We start from the raw sequence: 25,791 nt of genomic DNA, 5'->3' as shown, positions 1-25,791 counted from the left end.
TAAATCCAGTGGAACTGGAAAACTGAATCCTTCTTAGCGAGGACATAGTTCATAATTCTCAACATATTCTGAACTCTACACAGAAAAAACTCTTTGCTGAAATCTGTGGACTATTAGGTCAATTAGAACCACACACACACACACATTTCCCTAACCAACTAATGTAACCTAGATGGAGGAGCTGACGCCGTTCAGTGCAGCAGGTTCCTTGGACCAGAAATCCGGTGAGCTAGTCACTACTGCATAGTTGGTATCAACATTTCTTTTTGATAACGGATAGTATTAGCACCCTCTAATAATGCTGCTCCTCAGTGATCCTTACACTTACATTTCAAATGTCAGTGATGTATTGTGGGTTAATACTCGGATCTGCAACACTCAGGAGGTACAAAGATGATACAAAATTGCTAAATCACAAAACAGCATTCTGGAGCCAGCAGTCTGGATCACCAAAAAGCAAAGCATGTTTGCGAAATAATGCAAGGTCCAGAGGATGTCTGGAAAGTACCAATGACGGTAGGATTAGGGTAGTGCAGATTTAGACAAGCATTTGTATTGTGTGGACAGATTATCTACAGGAGTAGTACATGGAAATTTGTTAAACAAGAAGGCTTTGTATGTTACACGCTATCTAGGATGCTCAGAAGAATGCAACTGTCTGAACTTTTGTCACTAGAAGGTAAATAAATGTCATCTGTATATTTTTATGGCCAGTCCTTGTCCCCTAAAACTCTGTCACCCTTAAGGATATGATAGATCATCTCCCGCCCTAGAAAAACTCAATGGAAGACAGACCAACATTGCAGTGTCTCTTTCACTTACCTGCTGTAGAGGGTGGAGTGGGGGACGATGGAGAGGTCATAGGGGAACTCGCCCCAGAGCCTGCTAAACAAAATAAAAAAAAAAAACACAGTAACTACAGTTGTAATTTCAGGATTCAACACAGTAACATGGGCCTTCGGAAACAGTCTGATTTTACTGACTGCTTCCACTGAAGTCAATGGCATAAATTTCCACGGACTGGAATGGGTACAGAATCAGAACCAGTCTGAGCTGCAGTGTGGGTGAACAGATTAGGCTTGACAAACATCTCAGCACTCTCAGAATTCTCCAACGGGGAACGTCTCTTTTCAATAGCAGGCAGGCTGCTTTGAAATCCAACAGCATTTAGTCCGAGACTAAATTTTGCCCTCCTTTAGGTGCATGCCACCCACTACCTGCAGACTGACCCCATCTCTCTTTCTAGGAGAGAGTTTTCTAGCCAGTTGCTATAGCTTCACCAGTTACTTTGATAGAAATTCATTGTGAAATACAGTCTTTCTGAATAGTTACACCCTTTAAGATGGGCACTTCTTCCCCTTGCAAGTCATTTGAGTTAACAGAAACTGGCTGCACTACTAGACAACTGAGCAAGGTGATGGCTTACCACACCCGCCATCTTCAGGACTGGACACAGATGCAGTAACCCCCCATAGCTCACTGATTCATTTTAATAACTTCTTATCAAGAAATACAAATTGCAACAGTGTTTCCATGTGAAGGATGAAGTATTCAATGGACTGACTGACCAATACTATTGTAAGCAACACCACACCTTCCGTCCAACACTCAGAGCACTAAGTTAAGAGGTTTTCACCTATTAATAAAACAATAACTACCAGTGACAATGTTTTTAAACCCACAATTTGACCATGATGAAATAACCAATACTAGGATCAGCTTCTAATAGTCTGTTAGTATACAATAGAAAACGCAACGTGATTTTAGGTTTTCTAACTAGCATGTAATTTGATTTTTTTTTTAAATCCAAAAGAGACAGAGAGCTGTAAACCTGTTGAACTGGCTCTGTTAGTTACCTGAATTGTTTGAGTTGCTGTATTTTGCCAAGTGTTCTTCCCCACTTTCAAAGGCAGTGAGCTTTGACTTCTTTAAGAATTAAGGAGAGAGAGAGAGGAGAGAAAAAAAAAAAAGACAGGAATAAACACCATTTCCCATTATTTCACTGCGGGCCCTTACCAAGATGCCTTTGACACATGAGGATTTGCATCAGCCCCCAAGGGGTCATTACAGCATGCGGGGATCACCAGTGCTCTAACCACACTCCTGCTGTCACAGCCCTATGGGCCAACTCTGCACCAGCTAGGGAATCGTCCATTGCTGGGGAATATCCCCAGCTCCCCACTTTGGGCAGCGATATGGCCCTACTGCCAACCACAACAAGGGCCAGGAACTGGTCCTCAAAAGAGGACCAGAGATGCAGGAAATGTGCTGCAGATGCAGGAGACTGCACATTCTGCCGGGGGGGGGGGGGAAGCTAAGGGACAGGCTGTCCTAAGTACTTTAGGCATTCATATAGCCACTCCTCCCATATTCATATAGCCACTCCTCCCATATTCATATAGCCACTCCGTTTTTCTTTTTTAGCTCATTTAAAGTTACTGCAAATCAACTGCTGTCAGCATTTAAACATTGCTGCACAGCGCATTACCTGTCCGCATACATGAAAACAATCAGAACAGATGTTCTCTCTCTCTCTCTCTGAAGGGTTCCTGTAGGTCATGGGGGTGGGAGCATATCCACACTATTCTCTCATTTCTTCAGCACGTACCACACTTGGAATGTACATACTTCTCTGCATGCCGGAAACTCATGTTAAACAATCCCATTTACCTTTCGTGCCAAGATTTTTCTTTTCTTTTTCTCTTCCTCAGAACCATGGTGAGACTGAGCTCTTGTCAGTCTTCTATGCTGGTGAATCTTTAGAATATGAGAGAAACAGAGACACCAAAACAGCCCACATGAAATGTACAAAGCTTTCATCTGGCAACCTCGGAGAAGGGGAAACACATGGAGAATACTCAAGTGGCTTTGAATTTTTAAAAAAATATTTAGATCTTTGCCACTGGTTTGGGGCCCAAAGACCAGAGTTAAAATAAAGTTAAAGTTAGATTTATAAATTTTTAGGAAACGTTTTGGGAGCCACTCATGGAAATTCAGCTAAAGACAATGGCAGATCCATGCATGTAACAGCTGCACAATGAGGCCATGGCTCCTTTACTAGGGGTGTCAAATGTGCTGCAAAAACAAATGTGTTCCAACGATATTATTGTCCACCACATGGACTGGATAGTCTTCCTCTAAAAAGCATTCTGAGATCATACATCTCATACTGATCTCTTCCTCAGCTAGAGGTGGGCCTGTAACAAAACTTAAGAGAAAAACACTCCCAAAATTTGGGAAAGCTTGGATCTGATCCTCAGCTTTAAATCTGGTTTCCTTCCCTATAAAAGACTGAGGAAAAACCCTGATTCAGACACCCCAAACTTCAGGAAACTTTAGATCTGGACTTTCTGACTCAAACATCTATAAATTTCAACAGCCCTTTGAAGACTACTAAATTAATATTCAAGTATCCAACATAATATAGTCCATTAAGGGCACCAATTGCATTTTTATTTTTTAAATGTAAACTAATAAGAAAACAATATACGGCCAGATTTCCAAACTGTCCTCCAGTTTGTCCATGTATTTATCTGCACGTGCAAAAGCCAATACTGTGCACAAAAATCTCTCATTTGTGTCTCTATCATGCAAAAGTGTCAGAAGCCAGGAAGTTTGGCTTCTTGATGTCAATTGGCCATTTTAGCTCATGTAGTTTTTAAATATGATAAAGTTAACTAGAAAACAAACAAGCTTGTGTTTTCTATTTTAATACTCATGTTCCACCTTACATTGTGCAGCATACCTTTAAGACACCCAAATATAATTCAATTGAAAAAATCTGTTCTAAAATGTTTCTTACATCTACTGAAATAGTCTCGCAGGTATACTTCACCTCAGTAAGATCTATTAAACCTACTGATGAAAATTTAACATTTCACCATTTGTCATAAAATCTTTGGTTTAAAAGATCAGGGGAAAAGAATGTCTGTGGGAAAACCATAAAGAAATGCAGAAATTACCAGTTTCTGTTCTTCAGTGAGTCTCTTTTCTATGCATTCCTTGGCTGTTTTCAATGCCTCTTTTAACTTTGTGGGAATCTGGTAAAGAAAAGAAAATAATCATGGCATGGAATGTGCCAAGCAGAATTAACACAGCTTCACTGCCAAACATCCACTTTGAGTCTGAGGTATTTCTGGATCTATGACAAGGCCCCAGGTTCTAACACTGATTGTTTAATGAAGATAACTGTATCCACCTAGACCACATTGGATTTCTGCAAGCACTGCAAGTCTCAACAGGAAAAGAACATGGTGTATGATGGAGGAGTTAAAGCCAATGTTCATCAAGCAGCTGTTCAGATATAAGGTGCTTCAGATGGGACTGGGGACTAACTGATGGTTTAGAGTGGTTCTGTTGATTTCTTATGGGAAGATTCCGATCAGTGGCAAGGAGATCACTCTCCCATGCAATCCTGCAGGAGTCTGTTCTCACCACTGCTGTTGGAACGCACATGGCAAGTAGTTGGTAAACAGACATGGCGCTGGATCTATATTAGGTTACTCGTGCTTTGAAGAGATTGTTTGTCCTGAATCTCCTACAGAACTTTATGAAGTTCACATTTGTTCGTCTTATAACAAAGAAGCACCAAAGAAAATCTTGTTGTTTATTTCTCTTGTCCACTATGTGTAAGTAACTTCTTTTCTGAGGGACAGTTTGAAGCATCTGCAGAATTCGGTGCTGAGTAGCCTCCCCTACTATCCCTAAATCCTGAGAGTTTGCTTTACGTTTGCATCAGTGTTCACAATAAGGAACAGCAACTGCCATCATCCTTAAGAAAATCTAATGAGTAAAAAATACAAGTAAAAAATGTCCCAGGGACATTTCAATGAAGGAATCCAATGAACAAGCTCCCTTGCTAAGTGCTGCTGAAAGAAACAGCAGCACTGGTGCCTTGGCAGCCCTGAACATAGCCAAGTGTCCATCTCATTCACCCAACCCCCCCATTTTGGATGGATAGCACCAAGGCCCAAAGCCAGCCACATAATTACACGGTCAGCAGCAATTCATGATATGCCAATGTCGTTCACTTTTACCTTAAACTGCGGTTTCTCGGAATTCGTTAGTAGAATATCACTGAATAATCTGAAAGGAAAGAAAAGTTCAAGCTGGTATGTTATTTCCAAGAGACAGATAGGATCAAGAAGAGAATGCAGCATGACCACCATCCCCTCCACTGCTGCTTATTCTTTGCACTAAGACAAAGTGGATTGGACCAACTTCTGCTGGTGAGAGAGACAAGCTTTCGCGCTCACACAGAGCTCTTCTTCAGGTCTTTGCACTGGCATTTATATGGTGCTTTTCATCCAGAGGGTCATAATGTACAAACAGCAATCCTCCCTGACACATAGCCACCTCTGATGTGGAACATAGCAAGACTAGCTAACAGCATTAGGAGACCAAGAGAAACACTGGCAGCTGAAACAAGGTAATTTTAGTTAGGCAGACTAGAATCTCCCAAAATCAACTCTCCCTTTGCTTAAAATGCCATAACGACTACAGGGATCAGGTGGTTTTTTGGGGGTTTTTTTTGGTACATTGCATCTAAAAGATCACTCCTCTTTCTGAGGAGAAGCTCTCTTTGCACAGTCATTATATATTATTATTCAAAATCATAAAGAGCATGGAAGACATCTGAGTAACGCTTCACATTTCCATTTAACTGGATTTTAAACACTCCAGTTAAAGTAATTGAACAAGGAAAAACGTTTCATTCAATCCCACTAGACAGCAGCAACAATACAAATGATTAATCCTCTCTTCAGAGCACAGGTGTAGTACACTAGAGGGCAATGTTGCTATAGTATTTCTATTTTCAGACTTTTTGAAACACACAGTAGATGGTTGTCCAGTGAAATGTCAGAGTTAAATCCCCCATGACCAATAGTTTAGAATTTTGACATTATTGCAGATTACCACATGTTTACGCAAGTGATGAACTTATCCAAGATCCCAGATCCAGACACTCAGGAACAATAGTAAGTAGAAAATTCAGAGAAAGATGTGATAAAGTTGTCGGAGTCCCTTTAAAACCTACTTGTGGATTTCTCTTCGCCTCCCCCACCGGTTTTTAATTATGTGCCCTTGCCAAAACTAAACAGACTTTTTACAGAATAGTATTTTATTCAAGGAGAGAAAGGTTTATTTTTAATGTATTGGCATGTACATGAACCCAGAACCTACACATTCCAAATCATGCTGCATGTACACATCAGGTCAGACTGGACATGGATTATCTTCTCTAACTCATGACCTTTATAAATTCTTACACCAATACCATTTCCCTGTTGTCAGATTTCTGTTTATTTCCTCTCCCCCTCAAATAAAAAAGAAGAAAGAAGACAAGAAACAAGACTGCACTGACTCTTTCCCACCAGAGAATATGGAACTCTGCAACATGCCCCAAAATGTGTGGCAAGCTACACACCCTGAGACCAGGCCACAATTCTAAAGGACAGAATATTACACTTCTGCCCACTCCCTATTTTGAGCATAAACACTGAACAAAGTAATAAAATCTACTTTGTTAATCACATTGCAGGCTCACTGCCAATCAAATCTATTAAGGATCACTTCTGCATCTTCGATGTTTTCTTATCATCCCTCCATGTACTTTTGCATGTGTTCATAACGGATGGCGGGCCCATTTAAATAATCACAGCAACATGCTCTTTAATCGGGATTACGTTTTTCAGGGTTAATTACTTTTTTTGGGGGATTTATTTTTAGCAATTTGAATTTTATGTAGAGGTCCAAAAATCAGAGGTTTTCAGGGCTCTCTTTGTATACCCTATAATAAGTATGTATATAATGTATTATATATTTACTCAATACAGGAATATACTCGGTAATGAATAATCTCTTGGAATGTTCCCTGGCATACTTTAATGTAGAACCATTTTAAACAGCACTATGCTAAAGTGCACTAGGGAACATTTAGTGTACATCAGTAGGATCTACATGGACCAATTACCATGCAGCACATTAGTGCATTTTAGAAGTCTCAACCCAGCACTCCACATTACTGCTCTATATAGACAAACCCTTAGATACAAGAAACCATTTCCAGTGGGTTTTTTTGATAAATGCTAATTTTTTTTCTGGATGTTTATTAAGTAAAGTTGAAAAATCAGAAGTCCTTCATTAAAATGCAACCACCACCCGTGTGGGTGAATGTATTATATGCTATAATGTAGCAAGGGTCAGAATAGTTTAAGGAACATCATTCATATTTCCACAAGTGACCTACATCAAATAAAGTTAGACCATTAATGATCTTGTTTAGGAGAGCTTATTTCTCGCCCCCCAAAAAACCCTTTATTATGAATTATGAGAGCACAGAGAAAGCTTTGCTCATATTAATATATACAACAACAATACTACAAAGTCTACAAAAAACAAGGCAACGAGAACTTACGACATCTGTAAGATCTTGGAGACAGCTGGCATACCATTCTTTAGGGCTTCACAGGAGAGTAAGGATTCCAAAACAGCCACTTTAAAAAGGCAGGCAGGCAGGAAGAGAAAGAATGGGCAGATTTTTATACTGCAGGAACACATTTGCTAACATTGCTTTCCTTGTTTTGGGATAAAAGATTAGGCATTTTTGTGTAACACTCCCTAACTAACCTTTCAACTAAGACAGTTCAGGAGCAGTAGATATTACTTTTACCAGATGATCAGAAACGGTGTAGTAAAGAAAGAATGATAAAGCAACTCAGTATCTATGTGCCGTATATATTTTTTCAGGGAAAAGGCATCTCACAATACAGAAACCTACAGGTATGGTACATTTTCTATTGTAATTTAGTAAATAAATTATCCAGCCTCAGAACTCTCCTTCTAAAGCCACAAGACATATTAAGTAGGTTTATAAGGTAGTCGAAAGGCAGACAATTGAAGTTACTTTAAACAGAGACTAATACCTCCCCAATAGTATACTGACCGACTGACGCTGATGGAGCAGGAGGGAAGCCGTCCACTGGGATTGAATCTGGAGGTCTCCCATACGTCATTTCATACAGTAAGTGACCAAAGCAATGTACATCAACACCTTCTAAAGTCTAGGAAGACAAAAGCCCAGCTTGCTAGAATCAAGCAATTTTGCACATTTCAGTTTCAAGATTTACAATGCTCCATTGAAGAAGGATGGGCTTGTGGTTAGGGCACAAGACTGGGACTCAGGAGAGATGGGTTCAATTCCTAGTTTTGCCACCAAACTGTGTGACCTGGGGCAAGTCCCTTAGTCTCTCTGTGCCTCAATTCCCCACTGATAAACATAATCCCAGTCCTCTCATGCTTTGCCCGTCTTTTCTATTTAGGTGCTAAATTTGGAGGGGAAGAACAGACTTACTATGTACACAAACTGCACCTAGCCCAAACGGCTCCTCTAATAAAATAGCCACTTCACAAGTGATCAATTTGGCATCTTCAGTTGCAGATGACAATTCAGCTAATTAACCTAATAACTGACCTAACTATTTTCTGTTCACACAAACCTTATTCCTACAAAATATAGATTTTTTGAAAACCATAATACTGAAAGGAAATCTTGAGCTAGCGCATTTTTCTATTATTCAAACAGCAAACACCAAGATTTAATATACTATATATAAATGTATTACTAGTAATAGTACACATGCCCACACACACCCCACACTGATTTCCAACTAGCCAATAAGTAGATAAAAAGGAAAGTATCCAAAGAAAGAACTACAGTATTTGTACAAAATACCAGAGAGTTTAGTGCATTTGGCTTAATTTAGCATAGTGAACTAAGTGTTAGAGGATGTTCACTGGCTTTTAGATTTGTGTTTAGTAGCAGACATATGTGGCTGCACTTATTGGATAAGGCTTTAGTAAGTTTTGATGGCACTGAGTTAACATAACCATAAACGTTTGAAAGTTTCCTTGGCAGCTCAGCACAACTGTTGAACAAGGTCAGCAGCTGTCCCATGTGATACCTTATGTAATTTATTACAATGAGTACTTGAGGGCAAGGCAACATACCAGTTAAAAGTTTGCAAGTTCTACAACAGGGCAGATTTCCCAACAAAGGGGGAAGTTAGGTCTAGCTTCTCTGTAGACACAGAGTCAACTGTTGATGTGCAAATCTGCAGCTAAGAAATAACCTGCACCAACCCGCCCCCGCCCAACTTATGAGTTTTGAAGAGCCAGACATCTACATAATGCCTCTAGCCCATTCATCTTAGAGAAAAACAGTCTCTATTTCATTCCAGAGATATAGTCTAACTGGAGCAGATGCCTGCAGAAGTTGTACTTTCTACAACAGCATTAAGGTCACTTTTCAGGGTTGATAAACTATTGTAATATTTTATTGTCAAGCACAAATTGTTTTACTATCACATCTACGATGAATTTTCACGTAGGAAATATCTATTTATCACTTTATATATTTTAAGTGACTTACATTAATTTTCCGAAATTGTGAAAAATACGAGCGATAAAAGGATGGGAGTCCCAGCAAGGAATTCTCTAGATCCAGCAACCTGCATGTATCACCGTCCAACACCACATTGGAGGAATGTAGATGCCCATAAGGAAATCCTTTTTCATGCAAGAATTTTAATACCTGAAAGATCAGAGAAAAATGTCACTGCTAGGACATCTGTTAGGATGATTGTCAGACAACGTTTGAAGTGTACTTAAAAGAATGCACAATGGATGGATCAGCTCCCCAGACTCTGGATCTTTCATTTTTCCCCATTCAGCTCCCACCTTCTAGCCACACCGTCACGTCAAGCCATCTTCTACAGCTCTTCATTCACAGATTGGGACTGGCACCACCTGTATGATCACACTCCTCCCTATACCTCACCTGGTGGTTTCCCCCACCCATCAGGCTCTAAAGCATGTTCTGACATTCCTCTCTAACAACTGTTTCCTCTAGCCACTTCAATCAGAATCTGCTGCATTTGGTTTCTTTTCAATAGCTGGAATCTGAATCATCCAGTCTTCCCCATAAAGGAACTATCCTGTGAGATGCACACCTTTATTGCTCTTCTCCCATGGACTTATGGGAGTTTCCCAGCAGACTGTGGGAGTTTGACCTCTTCTCCCACAATTCTACAGAGCTCCCAAAATGGCTTCTGAAAACTCCCAGAAGCCTCTGTTTCACAGCATCATGTCAGAAACAGTGGGATACATGGGGCAGGGCAGCAAGGATCAAGAATGGAGTATTTTTGGATAAAAGGATCTCTGGCTCAGGGCAAGGACTAGTCACAAGTGAAGTGAAAGGTCTGTATCTACTCTCTCTAAAAATCTCATCCCTGCAAATAGACATCTGATGAACGGTAATGGTCATGTTTTTCCTTCCATGGCCAACTCCCGTCTGCAGTACCCTGTATAACCACACAGATACTTTATGTGGTGGAAGTTTGCCTGAGTCTCACATGTGTAAGGGAGTGTATCTAGTCGAGTTACAAGTAGCTTGTTCAATGAAACAAGCATACGAAAGAAATCTTAAGACTTTAATCCCCTAAGGCTCCTATTGGTGCCAAGATTCATGATTTCTCATCACCAAGTGCTAAAGAGGGATAAAATAGACTGGCCTAAGGAAGCATCAGAAGAGGAGATATTGTACTATAATCTTATCAGCACATATAATATGATCTTAATCAAGAAGTCTTGAAAGTTGACACTGATCAAACACAATAAACCTGGAAGTCATTTTCATGTAAACAGCACAATACACATATTGAAAGGTTCTTGGAGCAGAATAAGAGGCTGATAAAAGGGGTTTATCTACTGTCTGTTAAAAATAAGAAAAGCGTCAAACTGAACCAAAGTCTACAATATGGTTTTAAAACTTTTTTTGGAAGATTAAATACATTTAGTGATGTAAACTGCAGCAAATAGAGATTTAAAAGGATGCTGCTGACTTAAATTTTTTCTTTAAAATTTACTAATTTGGAAAAAATTCCAGTTTCTGATGGCAAACCCTTTTAAGTACTAGTGCCTGATTTTTTCAAAAAAGTTACCCTTATCAGTGCTTTTATGGTATCCCTACTCCTATTTATGGGTCTTTCCAGCAAGGAAAAAAGGTAGTTACTTAGTCCCCAGCGCAGCAAATGGATCCACATGGGCAGACCCTGGCATATGCGCAGAGCTCCAGTTACATCACAATGGGAGCTCCATGCAAGGATAAGGGTCTGCATGCAAGGATCCAATTGCAGGATGGAGGCTTAACTATCAGGAACGGCTCTAGCTTTTCTGCCACCCTCTCTTCCTCTTTGGCAGCAGCTCAAAGAGGAAGAGGGGGAATGAGGGACCCGTCACCGAATTCCTGCTGAGGACCCAGACGTGCCGCCCCATCCACCTGCTTCCTACTCTGGTGCCTGGAGCCGGCCCTGCTAACTATATAGGGGACTACACTGAACTGACTATACACAAAGTGTGGCCAAATGTACAAAATAAACTAACTGCAAAAGGATACAACATTCTTAACTCCCTTCCATTATAATAATCCCAGCTGTTAATTATGAGATTTTCAAACTGTTAATTATGAGGAAATTATCCCTTTAGTCACAAATGCATTTTAGACAGTAAAAGGAGTTACCTCTAGTATTTGTCTCCCAAATGTTTTTATTTGCTGAAGTTCAAGACCTTGAATTTTTTTGGGATTGCAGTACTTCTTCAGGAATGGGTCTTTTGGTTTTGCCTTTAAAAAAAAATAAAAAGAAAAAAGTACACAGCTATTAATGAACATATAAAATGCCATGCTTGTAATAAGTTTTCTTCTTTATAATTGCTTAAGTACTCTTGATTTGCTCAACAGTACAACATAAAAAGCACTTTATACTATTATTAACATACGCTCTAAAGTAACAAAACATGGCAGAGCATTTTGCTAAAAATCAGTGCCATTGTACAGTACCTTATAGATAAGGTCCTTTAGTGTTCCCTTCTCATTGAACGGTCTAATTACCAGTGCTGAGGATTCATTGGCTGTGGCAAAAGTGACTTTGTAAATGTAGGGATGCTGCCAAAAGAAGAAGCTATTAAGAAGATTCACACATTTTAATGTGGATTACAGTAAATTCATGCTAGATTCATTTAATAGAGAACAGATACCCTGAAGTAATATCAAGCATTTGAATTATTTGTTTATCAAAATGACAAACCAGAGTCTGTAGTGACATCTGCTTAATGGACCATTATTTTAGTCTTAACCAAGAGCAAACATAGCAAGGATTTTATTCAGCTTCCACTGAAGTAGACAGGAATCTTACTACCAATTTCAGTAACAGCTGGATTAGGCCCTAAACTAGTAAGTCACACACAGGGACGTGCACAGGAATTTAAATTTAACTGCATTTGAAGAAGCATGTTCTGTGCCCCTGCCGCAGCCCTGGGGCTGGAGCAGCTTGCTCTGCCCCCACTAATTATTGCGTGGGGGAGTGCCCATGCCCCTGCTTGCCCCCCCTTGTGCACACCCCTGCCCACACATGATAAAACAGATGTACTTAAACGGAGGTGACCAAGCACAGGGTTCAGAGGAATCTGGTGGGCATCAGGGGAAGTTAGGAGGCTGCAAATCTATTACCTGTGCTCTTCCTCATGATCTCTTACACTGCAGTCAGTCACTAGCTTGTTGATAAAAAAATTAAGGGTCCAGTCCTGTAAACACTCATGCATGTGAGTAACTTTAAGGTGAGTTTAATGGGACTATGCTGCATAACGCGTTGTTGTAGCTGTGTCGGTCCCAAGAGATTAGATAGACAAGGTGGCTGAGGTAATCTTTTATATTTGGACCCACTTATGTTGGTTAGAGAAACAAGCTTCTGAGCTTACACAGAGCTCTTCAGGTCTGGGAAAACTTACTCACACTTGGTCGACACCACACACACACACACTTAGGTATAACTATGTCGCTCTGGGGTATGAAAAATCCACACCCTTGAGCAATGTAGTTATACCAACCTTAACCCCCCATGTAAACAGCGCTGTTACGGCGGGACAGTTTCTTCCACTGACATAGCTACTGCCTCTTGCAGAGTCATTAAACTGACAGGAGAGCTCTGTCCCAGTGGCTTAGATTGTTTTCACCAAACAAGCTACAGCAGTGCAGCTGCACTGATGTAAATTTGTACCATAGACCTGCCCTTAGTGTCTCTCAGCTAAATACAAGATGGAACAGATTGTTTAGTGTAAGTAGTTGAATGGTCCCTTGAAATACATGTTAAAATGAAGTGGCCTGTTATGTTCCCTATGACTGAAGGAGTATTAAATGGGTCATGTCACCTTGAGTGGTCCCTTGAAATATGTATTAACTATTTATGCTAAACAATCTGTTCCATCTTGTGTTTAACTGTGAGACACCGAATGTGGTTATATCTACATTAGAACACATACAGCCTGCACCACTGTGGTGATTCTGGTGAAGACATTCTCAGCCAATGGGAGAAAGCTCTGTTGGCTTAATGACTCCTGCCTCCATGAGAAGCAGTAGCGATGTCAGTGGGAGAAGCTCTCCAGCCAACATAGCGCTGTCTACACTGGCTCTTAGGTCAGTATAACTCACCTTGCCCAGGGGTGTTGGTGAGTCATCTGTTATACTGAAGTAATTTGTAGCAGAGACAAGGTCTAAGTTTCCCAGACCCGAAGAAGAGCTCTGTGTAAGGTCAGAGGCTGGTCTCTCTAACCAATAGAAGTTGATCCATTACCTCACCCACTTTGTCTCATTTATGCTGGATAAAGTTACTCATGGGTTTGTGGGCTCAGGCCCTAGATTTGCATACGAGGCAGTTCAAGACTAAGAATTCACAGCACTAGTTTCATAGCCTTTTCAGAAATCAATATCACTCACTAGAGTAACTCAGTGCAAATGGGCACTACTTACTTTCTGCTGACAACTTCGCTTGCAGAATTGGGGGAAAAAAACAAAACAACCATACCCATTTAAAACTTGGCTGTAAGAATTAGCCCCAAGGTGACACACCAAAAAGCAAGAGTCTCAAAGCGGAGACAGACCGCACAGGACTCCCTTTGGGGTCAGCAAATACCCTTCCTTATTCAGATAGAGTTACCACAATTGGATCCTGCCATGTGGTGTTCCCTGGAACATAGGAAATAAGAGCACTGCCTCTAGGCTACTGACAGACTGAAGACAGAGCACAGAGAATCAAAACACATTTCACTGATATCCATTAGATCCTCAGGACATCTGAGGAGTTGTTAAACAATTAAATTTATAGACAGCACTATTGTGAGAGCCTGAAAATCTTGGACATTTACAATCAAAGCTGATGCTAACTCAAAGTATTATTGAAAGATAGGAAGAGAAAAAGAACAGCAGCCAGGACTTTGACATTTCTGGCACTGCTACTTTCTTGGGCGATTACATATTAACTCACCATGGTGTAGGAGGCTTAACTAGTGTTTTCAAAGGCTTTGAGCTCTTCAGATGAAAGCAGTTTTATAAAAGTACACAATATTTTTATATTAGACTGAATACACTTTTTCAGGATTAGTCCTCATAAGGGTTAGTTTTGGGTTGGCTCAGTTTAAGAGTCATCAAGGTAACACTCACAGAACAAGAAGGAAGAAGTTTCACAGCACACTGGAAGTCTTTATCAGACAAGTATTTATCAGGGCCAAAGTCAGCCTAGAAATGAATACAAACAGTAAGACATCAGCTGACTAATATACAGAAAAAGATGGAAGGATTTTCACTTAGTTTTCTCACAAGTTACTAAAACAGCTACTTCTGCAAAGTTTACCTCTAGAGTAAAAGAGGGCAAATTCTAATGCAAGGTAGTGCTTTACACATTATGAAGCTAAACTAGCTCACAATTGGTTCACATTGCCACTTAGAGCTGGATCCCAAGCACCCAAGTTTACGTTTCTGTTATTCACATGCAATATCTGATAAAACACTATGAAGCTAGGCTTCACTAAAATAAGATCTTGAGGATGAACTCAAAACATTTATTACTTTTGTTGGGGATGAAGGCAACCACACAGAGGGGTTTTATAATGCTGTTTTGACCAGTTCATTTATAGTTATCTTGAAGACCCTGAAAGTGGGATGAAATTTAAGATGCAAGCATACCCAGCTTAACATGAGTCGCTCCTTTGGTTGATTCTTACTCTTCATTAAGAAGTACCTCTTACGTATTCGCCAACCTAGAAGGAAAAAAAGCTTTCATTTTTGTTTTTAAAAAAAAGCTACTGAATCATAGTAGGGTTTATGTGCTCACTCTTTTTTATGCTTCTCCAATAAGAAAATTCTTGTAGATTTAAAAAGATCTCTATCCGAAGGGCATTATACCAACACATACCAAAATTATGTCAATGTGGAAAGATACATACATAATTTAAGGCTTCAATGCTTAGTATTATCAGTGGTAAGACTCTAAATCCTTCATCAAATTCAGTTATATACACATAATGATAGTGCTCTTCTAACTTGGCTCAAATTGTCACCGTTATTCTCCATTTTAATTAAGTCTCCTTCACAAAGAGACATTTAAGGAGAGAGAACTGACCAGTATACTTCCCCGTAAGGAACAGTAACATGGCAGCCATGTCTGTCCTTGACCAGAGACCCAAACTGCCCATTTCTTACCTATATCTTTTAGTGGCTCTACCACCTCCCACTTTGGCTCCGACCGGAAGAACATCGAAACATGCTGTAAGGCAATTTCTGCAAAGAGATTTTTAAAAGTCTGTTAATTATACACATATTGCTGAATGTTCAGAGTCAGGAGCAAACGGCAGGGATTCAGGCTTTGCTTCCCACGTAACAAGGCAGCAAAAATTATTTTTTCTATTAAATTAAGTCACAAAATATGGCTAAGAAGTGTTTGAGCTTTTAACCTGAAGTAGTTTAGATCTTCCAAGACAACAGTGTAAATCAGCTGGCTTAGGGAACGCAAACTTCATGAGCTAACATTTCCTCTGTACTAGAAATGGGCCTAAGCCACAAGATCCAAGACACCCCCAGAGACAGTTCAGATCCAGATCCAAAGCTATGGTTTGGATTACCCCATGTCTGGTCTGCCTCACAACAGGACATTTCTTTGTTATTCATCTTTAATACCAAATTTTAAAACCTTAATTTACATTTAATTCTGCCATTATTATGTACAAACTATTCATCTATTTATTTTACTCCTTGGCTGCTCTGCTCCTGCAGAGTAACAGAGCTGACTAGTGCAAAGGCACTTCCTTCCCCGCAGACATTCTGCTGGCAGCATCCAGCGTGCAATTCTGAAAAAATGAAACCATTCCAGATTACTGGAGACAGACAGCACACCCCCGCAGCTGGAAAGGCAACTCTTAGGAGTTCACAAGGTGATTTAAGAGAAACTATCACTAGGGAAAGCAGGCAAACAATGAAACTTCTCTAATGTCACTGATCTTGACAGGGACCAATAATGCAAGTGAATAAGAATGCAAGGTTTTAGATTTTATTTGACTCATTGTGTATTATTTGCCTGTGACCATTTGTGGAAACATGCTTAGAGAAGGGGAAAATTGTTTATTGGAACAACAGTAACTTAAAGTAATGCCACACTAATGGTGTCTGCCAAGATCACAGGCAGTGACTTAATCATTATTAATTCCCCTGGTACTTGCTGTAACAGTAATCTTGATGAACTTGCTCTGAATTAATATGGATGTCAGAATACTTCTTACAGGATCACCACTGTTTGTTCAGTGGTAACTAGATGAGCTGATATTTTAATGTATTACTTGTATTTTAGGTCTCCTCCATAGCTTAAATGTCAGAGAATGTTTAGGGAAAGGCAGTTCACTGTATGCAGAGCCAGCAGACACTAGGACAGGGCTGGCTAAACTTACTGACCCGCAGAGCTGTATATGACAATCTTCAGAAGTTTGAAAGCTGGCGCACGCCTGTGGGGGCTTGGGGTTTCAGCCCCACTCCTGCTGTGAAGTGCTGAGCCCTGGCAGGTGTGCCCTGCAGAGCTGAAGCCCCAAAATTCCTCTCCTCGCTGGGCAGATGCCCCTACCCTGCCCCCCCTGCTGCAAGGCAGGTATCCCAAGCTCCTCCCACCCCTCCAAGTCAAGTAGATGGAGGAGGGTGTAGCAAGTGGGGGGGCTCCATGAACCACGCTTTAACTGTAAAAGAATCGCATACAGCCTGCAAGCCACAGTTTGGCCACACTTGCACTAGGATATTTCAGGGACAGTGTGGACACAAATGGAAAGTAAACAGTATAAAACTGCTTTGCTAGGTTGTGCTTTTACGAAAATAAAGGTTTGCATTTCGCAGTTTATAGGGGAGTTGACACTATACGTTGTCTCTGGTATGGTTTTCCATTGGTTAGTGCTACAGAAATAAATTGTAGAATGGCTGCCTTTGTTTAAAAGCAGCTTTTTGGGGTGGATTAGGCTATCATTTTACATCAACCTGGCTCATCTTATAAAAGTCTGGGGTTCACCAACTGAGGGGGTGCCTCTTGGTCATCTCCCCTTCCAGCTGCAATCACATAAGCCATTTCTCCTCCTAGTTGCAATCCTGAGGATCTCCCTCATTGCCCTTCAAAGCTACCTAACTGTTATGGGGCTAAATATACCAACTAGTTACAAGGGGAAGCAATATTGAGCATATTTAATATATTTTCAGCTTTCTTTACTGAAACGTAAGTTAGAATCAAGGAGAGAAGCCAGAACCATTTGGCTAGCAAGCTTCCTCCACAGGTGATCAGCAAGAGCTCTGTGAACAAGTTTGAGAGCTGCTGTCATTGTTTTTTTAGAATCTTCTGCAAGAACAGAGTTTTCAGTCAACAAGATCCGAAGAACATTCCTAGTCTCCCACAAAAGGATTTATTGCCAGCAGCTTTAGTATGGACAACAATGTTTAGAAAACCCAACAGGAAAATCTTGTTTGGACAGGCACCATAAAATTCTTCCTCCTCTCATACCTGCCTTCTACGTGCTGGACTACGGAGAAGGGGAAAAACATACAAGTCCAGAAGCAGCAGTACATGTTGAAGGATTGGTTCCTAACAAGCTGGGTGAGCTCCCAGAATGTCAGTCAGTGTGGTCAATTATTTATTATTAGAATTAAAAACACACACATGCACACTTTAATTTTTCCACCTTCCCAATTTATATTATGCACCTATCAACATTTCTCAAGGTGCATGATCAAAGCATGTCATCTGCATATTTATATATTGCCACAAATTTTACACAGATCAGGACACATTCCCTGTTCTGAAGAATTTAAAATCAAAGTAGAACCATAATACAATAATACACAAGTCTCTGACGGTGCTTTTCATCAGTAGATCTCACAGTGCTTTACCAAGAAGCAAACATCATTATCCCCATTTTACAGATAAGAAAGTTGAGGCACAGAGAGGTAAAGTGACTTGCCCAAGACCATCCAGCAGGCCAGTGGTCAAACCAAGAATAGACTCCACATCTCCCAAATGCCAGTCCATGGCTGTATGTGTAAAGTCAAACTGTACACATGGGACAAGACATTGGAAAGCAGCCCAGGAAAAGACTGTGTCGCAATTACTACTAATGTGAAGACGACAGGAGGGATTACTGGCGGAGGTGGGTTTCAAGGAGGAATTTGGAAGAGGAAAGCAAGGGAAGTTGACACCCTAGGTAAATTCACTCACCCTTATTGGTTAAATGGGAAGAGTTTTACAGAGGGGTAAGCGTCTCTCACCCACGTGTTACTGTAAGGATGAGACAGTCTATACAGCACTCTAGAAAAGGACTACCTTAAAGGAAAGCGAATTAGACATGGGGCTGGATGTCAGGACTCCAAGATTCTATTCCCAGTGGCCAATGGCTCACTGTGTGCCCTTGGACAAATCACAACCTCTGCCTTAGTATCTCCATTACAGATGCACCACCTCTGTATAACACTGAGAGCTGGGCATGAAGAATGCAAACTGTGAAAATGCCAGCTACCCATGATGCAGTGGGCAGGAATTTGTGAGCTATAACAGCAGTACACAGTAATATATGGGGTCTCTATAGAAACCACGAGGAATTTGCACCATGGGTTTCACAAAGTACTCAGCAAAACTGGAACAGTTCCCTGTGTCTTGGCTCACTGCCCTAGCTCAGGTACACTAATTTAAACTGCCCCTAGGTAGAATCTTACGTCTCCCCTTGTTACTTTTCCTCATACGGATTCTCTCGGTCCTGATCACTCTGTGGTAATCGCAAACTTGATAACAACAGTACAGTTAATGCACAGATCTGCTTCATGACAGACAGCATGTGGGAACTTCAGAGTAAATTCACTCTATATGCCACAGTATCACTCCTTAATAGTATTAATGCATAATTTATAAGGTGAGACTGGTCCTCTGTATCGGGAAGAAGGAGTAAATTTCTCCTGTACCCTTCGCTCAGCAACTATTAGGCAAGTAAATTTATTAATGCCGTTTTACAATCCTTCACTTACCTGTATAGTTTACAGAATAGTTGTTTGGATCCAAGAATTTCTTTACCAATTCACAATTGGACAGTATGTGATTGGCAGTGAGGACGTTGAGATAGTTCTGGAGTCCCTTCTGTCTTTCAGCTATGAATTCACGATCCATATTCCCAATCAACTTTTTGGGAGGTAGAGGTAGACTTAGAGCCGAGATCTTGATTAAAAAAAAAAAAAAAAAAAAAGAGAGAGAGAGAATATCAAAAGCTTCCTCTTCTAATGTCTCATGGTGGTAAATAATTGAGCCATAAAACACTAGTTTTGCACTGTTCTAAAAACCAGGTAATTTTAAAAGAGTGAATATACAGAAAGTCTATACTGTTATTTTGCTTTAAGTTCTGTGCTTGTACAGCGCTGAAAGAGAGTCTGCTATGAACTCATCTCAGAATGTAGAGATTTGTATATGTACCACCATATACAGTGGTGCCAGGAGATTTAAGTGCAAAAGTGCCAGGAGATTTAAGTGCAAGAGCCACACTAACAAAATGAGAATAAAGCACTGTGTTTTCTCAGCATATCTATGTCTTAGGACAAACCAACATTGCATCCTACTGTCTGCTCTTGACAAACTTTCTTCTCTCCTATTTAACTTGTGCACAGATTGATAATAGTTTCTAGTTCAGCCACTACCATTATTAGGACTTAAAGAAGCTGGCAGTAAGTGCTTTTAACTTGCAGTTTCAATAACGAGATATTCTTCACATCCCATTCTAAAATTTTTGCTGTGTGACATTATACAGGTAGAGCTGTTATTCTAGTGGTGGATCACTATATACTCCTTACCCTAAAGGTTGTGAGGCTTTAGTTAATGTTCATGAAGCACTTACAGCTCATCAGATGAAAGATGCTGCAGAAATGCAAGGTATTTTAAAGAAATCAAAAGATTGTGTTTGAAAAACAAATGTAGGTTGAACACAGTATTTATATCTACTTACATCATATGAATTGATACAAAATAAATTATTCATCTTTCCAACACATCCCTGTTCAGCAAATCAAAGCAGATGCCTCACAGTTACTGAGCCTTCATGGGAGAAATCCTTAAGAAACCAGGTGTCTGTCACAGAGGCCCATGGCGCCAGCTGGCAAAGGGTTCCCTGTTCTGTAACAGCAACTTTTAATAGGCCTGACAAACTCACTACACCTATCCGAAGGGTAGCCGTGTTAGTCTGTATCAGCAAAAACAACGAGAAGTCCTTGTGGCACCTTAGAGACTAAAACTTATTTGGGCATAAGCTTTCGTGGCCTATAACCCTAGCCCATGAAAGCTTATGCCCAAATAAATGTGTTAGTCTTTAAGGTGCCACAGGGACTCCTCATTGTTTTCGCTACTCCTAGCACACCACCACCATTTATCCATAAAGAATATCACGCAAGATCTTAAATGAAAGCCAGGATCACACTGATCATCCATATCATTGTGAAATGTATGTACAAAGACCATGTCAGAAGTTGCAGGCACACACGCATGCACACATAAAATATATCCCTGAAATGTCTCAATCAAGGCAGGGTTGACAAACAGGTTTCTATCAGACAAAAGGATGTATATTCATCTGTCTGCCTCAGTTCACATGCAAATAAAACAATGGAAGCTCTATCTGCATACGCAGTCACCAGGAGCTCAGCATACCAGAGAACAAGGGGGGAGCGGGGAGGAAGAGGGTCATGCTGACTTTAGGAACACCACAATGAATTTTGGGGACTATACAAGGAGAGGAAAGCCTAAGGACACCTCTATCCTTCTCTGAAGGAGGACAGTGCTTGGGGATAGTAAACCTGGTATTTCTGTGCGTAGCCAGTGACAGGCTGGATGTTACAGGCAAAGACTTCAAGGGGGTTCTGAGACTGGGGTGCACCTATTAACCTGCAAAGCAAAGTGAGGGCTAGCTTTGGCTTGAGGAGACTGTATGAGAGAGTTGCAGAAAAAGAAAGTTTAAAAACACCCACTCAATGTGCAGCAGAGTCAAAAAAGCAAACAGAATCTTGGGAATCGTAAAGAAAGGGATAGATACAAGACAGAAAATATCATATTGTCTCTATATAAATCCATTGTACGCCCACATCTTGAATACTGCATGCAGATCTGGTTGTTATCTGGTTAAAATATGACCATATGGATCATTGTTGCAACCACTGTTACATATTTGCAACAAATTTTGTACAAAATGTGGCATGTAAGATGTCTATGGAAAGGTTATGATTATGCTATCTGTATCATTTTTGTATTTCAAGTTATGAATATTGGCTCCAAACCTGGATTTCAAATGTTTGCTGCTGGGGTAACGCCCACAAGGTAGCACCCAGCACATCTTGGGAGGCACTGTTCAAATTAAGTGGCTCATCAAGAAACACTTAACTGACAATGGACCATGGGAGATGCCCATCTACACTGAATGGACTGTCCTGCAAGTGCTGTTTGGGGTATAGTTAATGGCTTCTACTGTGTCCAAATCTTCATGCGTGGACATGCGACCTGCCCATACGACTCCAAACACTATCTTGTCAGTTGTAATTTTCCACTAGCTGTGCTGAGAGCTTTGTTTGAAACAATGGGTTTCCCTCCAGATGGCAGAAGATATAAAAGGCTCTGGAAACCCCTCCATTTTGCCTCTTTTCTGCTCCAACCTCTGGACTATGAACTTATATTACCGGAAGCATTCTAACCAAGGAACTGAGAACCTTCCAATGATTTGGAAGCAGTCAGAGATTTGACTTAGGTCAGCAGTTTATTCCATCACTGCTACAAGCCTGAACCAAGAACTCTGCAATTATTATATATATTTGATTCCTTTAACCAATTTTAACTCTCTTCTTTCTTTTTATGAATAAACCTTTAGATTAGGATTGGCATCAGCGTGATTTTTGGGTAAGATCTAAGTTGAATATTGACCTGGGTGTGTGGCTGGTCCTTTGGGCTCAGAAGAACCTTTTATTTGAAGAGATTGGTTTTAAAGAACTGCTCATCTCTAAGTCTCGTGTTTTCAATGGTAATACAAGGACTGGAACGCCTGGGGAAAACACTTTTCTGACTCGTTAGCCAGTGTGGTGAAGCAGAAGTTTATTTTTGTTGCTTGTTTGGTATCTTATGGGGGATTAGCCACCAGTCCTGGGGTCTATCAGCCCTATTTTTCAGTAGTTTGTCCTGAATTTGGCGTCCTCAGTTGCGACGCTCTGAGGCACAGTTACGACATCTCAAAAAAGATCTATTAGAATTGGAAAAGGTTCAGAAAGGGGCAACAAAAATGGTTAGGGGTATGGAACAGCTTCCACATGAGGAGATATTAATAAGATTGGGACTTTTCAGCTTGGAAAAAGAGATGACTAAGGGGTGTGGGGGAGAAGATATGATAGAGGTCTATAAAATCATGACTGGTGTGAAGAAAGTAAGTGTTATTTACTCCTTCTCAAACACAAGAACTAGGGGTCACCAAATGAAATTAATAGGCAGCTGGTTTAAAACAAACAAAAGGAAGTCTTTCTTCACACAACGCACAGTCAACCTGTGAAACTCTTTGCCAGAGGATATTATGAAGGCCAAGACTATAGCAGGGGTCAAAAAAGAACTAGATATATTCATGGAGGATAGGTCCATCAATGGCTATTAGCCAGGATGGACAGGGATAGTGTCCCTAGCCTCAGTTTGCCAGAAGCTGGGAATGGGCGACAGGGGATGGATCACTTGATGATTACCTGATCTGTTCATTCCCTCTGGGGCACCTGGCATTGGCCACTGTCAGAAGACAGGATACTGGGCTAGATGGACCTTTGGTCTGACCCAGTATGGATGTTCTTATGAATCAGTAGCTGATAAAATGTTGGTAGGAAAAATAAGGTTAATGTGACTGTCTTAAGTTACTGGAACACATACAAAGCATCCTAACCACTGTGAATTTCCCCACACGCTCACCCTCCTACTTTGAGGGGGAAAAAAACACATCTCACTTGCAGGCTAAGCAAACACACACAGTCAGTCTGAGAACCTGCATCAAGATTCCACCAAGATTAAAGAATTACAGCAAAGCTTCTAAACAGAAAATGCATCTGATTTCTGATCAATCAATCAATCAACAGAAAAAAACACGTCAGTTCACAGTCATAAGGCTCTTCCCCTGAGAGTTAGCCACTGCTTTACAGAGAAGGGGTTCTAGTTTAGGTGACCATTTTCAAGCTCTCTCCAAATGCTCCTGGGGCAGATTTAGTTCCTTGTTTCAGAAAAACAAATTTGAATATTTAAGACAAGCCCGGTATTTTCACTTTGGACTTCTGCAACCCCACCTGCCAAATTACAAGGGGGACTGGGATCATATTTACGGAAAGGCACCTCAGTGAGGCCCTGACCCTACGAAGACTTAAGTAAGTGCTTTAGGGCCTGAGGGAATACTTACTCTGGGCCCTAATTCAGCACTCAGAAGTAAAGCACCCACTGCAGCCAATGGGATTTTTGCCAGAGAAGGGCCAGTGCTTTAACACTTATCTTCAAACCAGAGCTTTCCTCTTAGAGATCTCTGTGGATAATTTAGAGTGCCTTGTTACACTACAGCAAGTCATTTGCTCCCTTGGTAGAGAATGGTCTGGGACGTTCTCTCAACAAAATGGAGATCACATGATATACAATTTCCACACTTTTACACTAAATCTTAAAGTAAAAAGAAGATATACAGGATGGATTGCGAGAAGCTTTTCAATCCAGTACACTCAGGGAGACTCAGGTTGAGATTTTCAAATGCAGTTTGGAGATTTAGCCACAAGTTTCCCATTAATTTCAATGGGAGCAGTGTAGCTAACTCTCCTAGTCCAGTCGGTTTTGAAAATCTCAGCTATTATTTTTAAGAAGTGTCCGGTAACAGGGCAGTACAGACAACAAAAATCCACAACAGTTCCAAGCTCAAGAAGATATCCAAGCACACATCCTGAAGCAACAGGCAATAAACAGGTCAAGAATTGAGTCAGAAAAGAACCTGGGTGCTTATGGCTTAAAATCCAAGAGATGTTTCATTTCTCTCTTCCAGGAATAGGTCAAAGTTTCATAGGCAATTTTACTCTGAATTAGCTTCCATCTTTACAGGAGGGGTTTAAGCTTGTTTTTTTTCAAATTCCCAAGGTCAGTCACAGGGCCTAAACATTTCTATACAAGATGATGCTGTTGGGAGTTTTGGAAGGAACTAGAGACTATGCTTCTTAAAGAATTAGAAAGTGTTCACATGTGTATGAAATGCTGGAGTTATTTTACATAACTCAGTGGAGCAGGAGGAAGAAAAGATAACCTTAATATGCCCCATTTCCCCGAGTGTTGCCCCACAAACCTAGCTCCACCCTCTGTGCCAAGAAGGGATGTATCAGGCTAGTGATTCCTGGCAACACTGCAGCCAATATAGGGTTTAAAGCAGTGGTTCTCAACCTGTAGTCCGCAGACCCCTGAAGGTCTGCTGACTATGTCTAAGGGGTCTGGCAAAGGTTGTCGTTACCATAGAACAGTGGTTCTCAACTTGTGGTCCATGGACTCCTAGAGGTCCACAGACTACATCTAAAATATCCAAAGGGGTCCGCACCTCCATTCAAAATTTGTAGGGGTCCGCAAATGAAGAAAAGGTTAAGAACCACTGGCTTAAGGTCACTTTAGGGACCCCTCCTTCCCGCTGTGCTTCAAGTTCTGTGCTGTGCCTCCTAGAGGCTATGTTCTCAATCCTCCCAGCTTACAGATCGTGGGAAGGTCTGTTACTAAGCATCTTTTATAACTTTGACCCTTCTCAATCTTCTGTTATTTACTAAAATCACTTCTGAGGAAAGTGGAGTTGAACACAACGTGAACATTTGGGCTTAACTAGGACTGCCCTGGCTGGGGCATCTGCCCACCACCTCATAATAATAATTCCAGATGTTTCCGCCAACACAAAAAATAGTTACAATTCCCCAACAGCCTTGTTCCTTCCCCACAAGCAATCTCTTTTTACCTCAGGTGTCCCCTTGATGCAATTATTCAGTTAGAGTTTTGTAGAATACATTACACCAGCTTTTTACCAGTCAGAGGTGTTGTAGATAGCGATTTTGTCACAAGCATGCTCCATTTCTCTCCCCTAGGAAGTGGTATGGGTTTTAAAGAACAGTGATTATCAGCCTACACACAGGACCAGGAGGGAAAGTCATAGGGTTTGTCCATTCAGAAGGATTTTCTTTTCCTGCTACATGGGGGTTGTTTTTAAAACTGCTCCGTTCCCACATGTGCGCTCTCTTCTGAAAAACTGCTGGAATCCAGTCGTCTCCTGCTGAAGTCATGTTTGGGCTGAACACAGCTAATACATGCCAAGATATACACAGGCTAACAGAGTAGTCATGAA

At 40.8% G+C, this 25,791-nt stretch overlaps 1 protein-coding gene across 4 annotated transcripts in view; it reads right to left on the bottom strand.

Annotated features, from left to right (window-relative positions):
• PXK (PX domain containing serine/threonine kinase like) overlaps positions 1 to 25,791 on the bottom strand; it is a 49,449-nt gene that overhangs the window by 10,747 nt on the left and 12,911 nt on the right. For 2 of the 4 annotated variants that reach the window (XM_045025517.1, XM_045025515.1), the window contains exons 4-17: positions 19,424 to 19,610; positions 15,590 to 15,667; positions 15,074 to 15,147; positions 14,552 to 14,626; positions 11,897 to 12,001; positions 11,579 to 11,680; positions 9,431 to 9,592; positions 7,946 to 8,063; positions 7,418 to 7,496; positions 5,037 to 5,085; positions 3,963 to 4,040; positions 2,671 to 2,757; positions 1,857 to 1,926; positions 823 to 882 (exon numbers count right to left, since the gene is read on the bottom strand). In XM_045025517.1, the coding sequence (XP_044881452.1) occupies positions 823 to 882; positions 1,857 to 1,926; positions 2,671 to 2,757; positions 3,963 to 4,040; positions 5,037 to 5,085; positions 7,418 to 7,496; positions 7,946 to 8,063; positions 9,431 to 9,592; positions 11,579 to 11,680; positions 11,897 to 12,001; positions 14,552 to 14,626; positions 15,074 to 15,147; positions 15,590 to 15,667; positions 19,424 to 19,610 (1,324 nt within the window). Of the gene's footprint in view, positions 1 to 822; positions 886 to 1,856; positions 1,927 to 2,670; positions 2,758 to 3,962; positions 4,041 to 5,036; positions 5,086 to 7,417; positions 7,497 to 7,945; positions 8,064 to 9,430; positions 9,593 to 11,578; positions 11,681 to 11,896; positions 12,002 to 14,551; positions 14,627 to 15,073; positions 15,148 to 15,589; positions 15,668 to 19,423; positions 19,611 to 25,791 lie in introns of all 4 variants that reach the window. The other 2 variants (XM_045025516.1, XM_045025513.1) reach the window with 1 other exon arrangement.

This window comes from Mauremys mutica, chromosome 7, assembly GCF_020497125.1.
Source record: "Mauremys mutica isolate MM-2020 ecotype Southern chromosome 7, ASM2049712v1, whole genome shotgun sequence".
NCBI lineage: Eukaryota > Metazoa > Chordata > Testudines > Geoemydidae > Mauremys > Mauremys mutica.
Note: the sequence above shows the minus strand (reverse complement) of the source record. Positions and strands in the feature narration are given on the sequence as shown.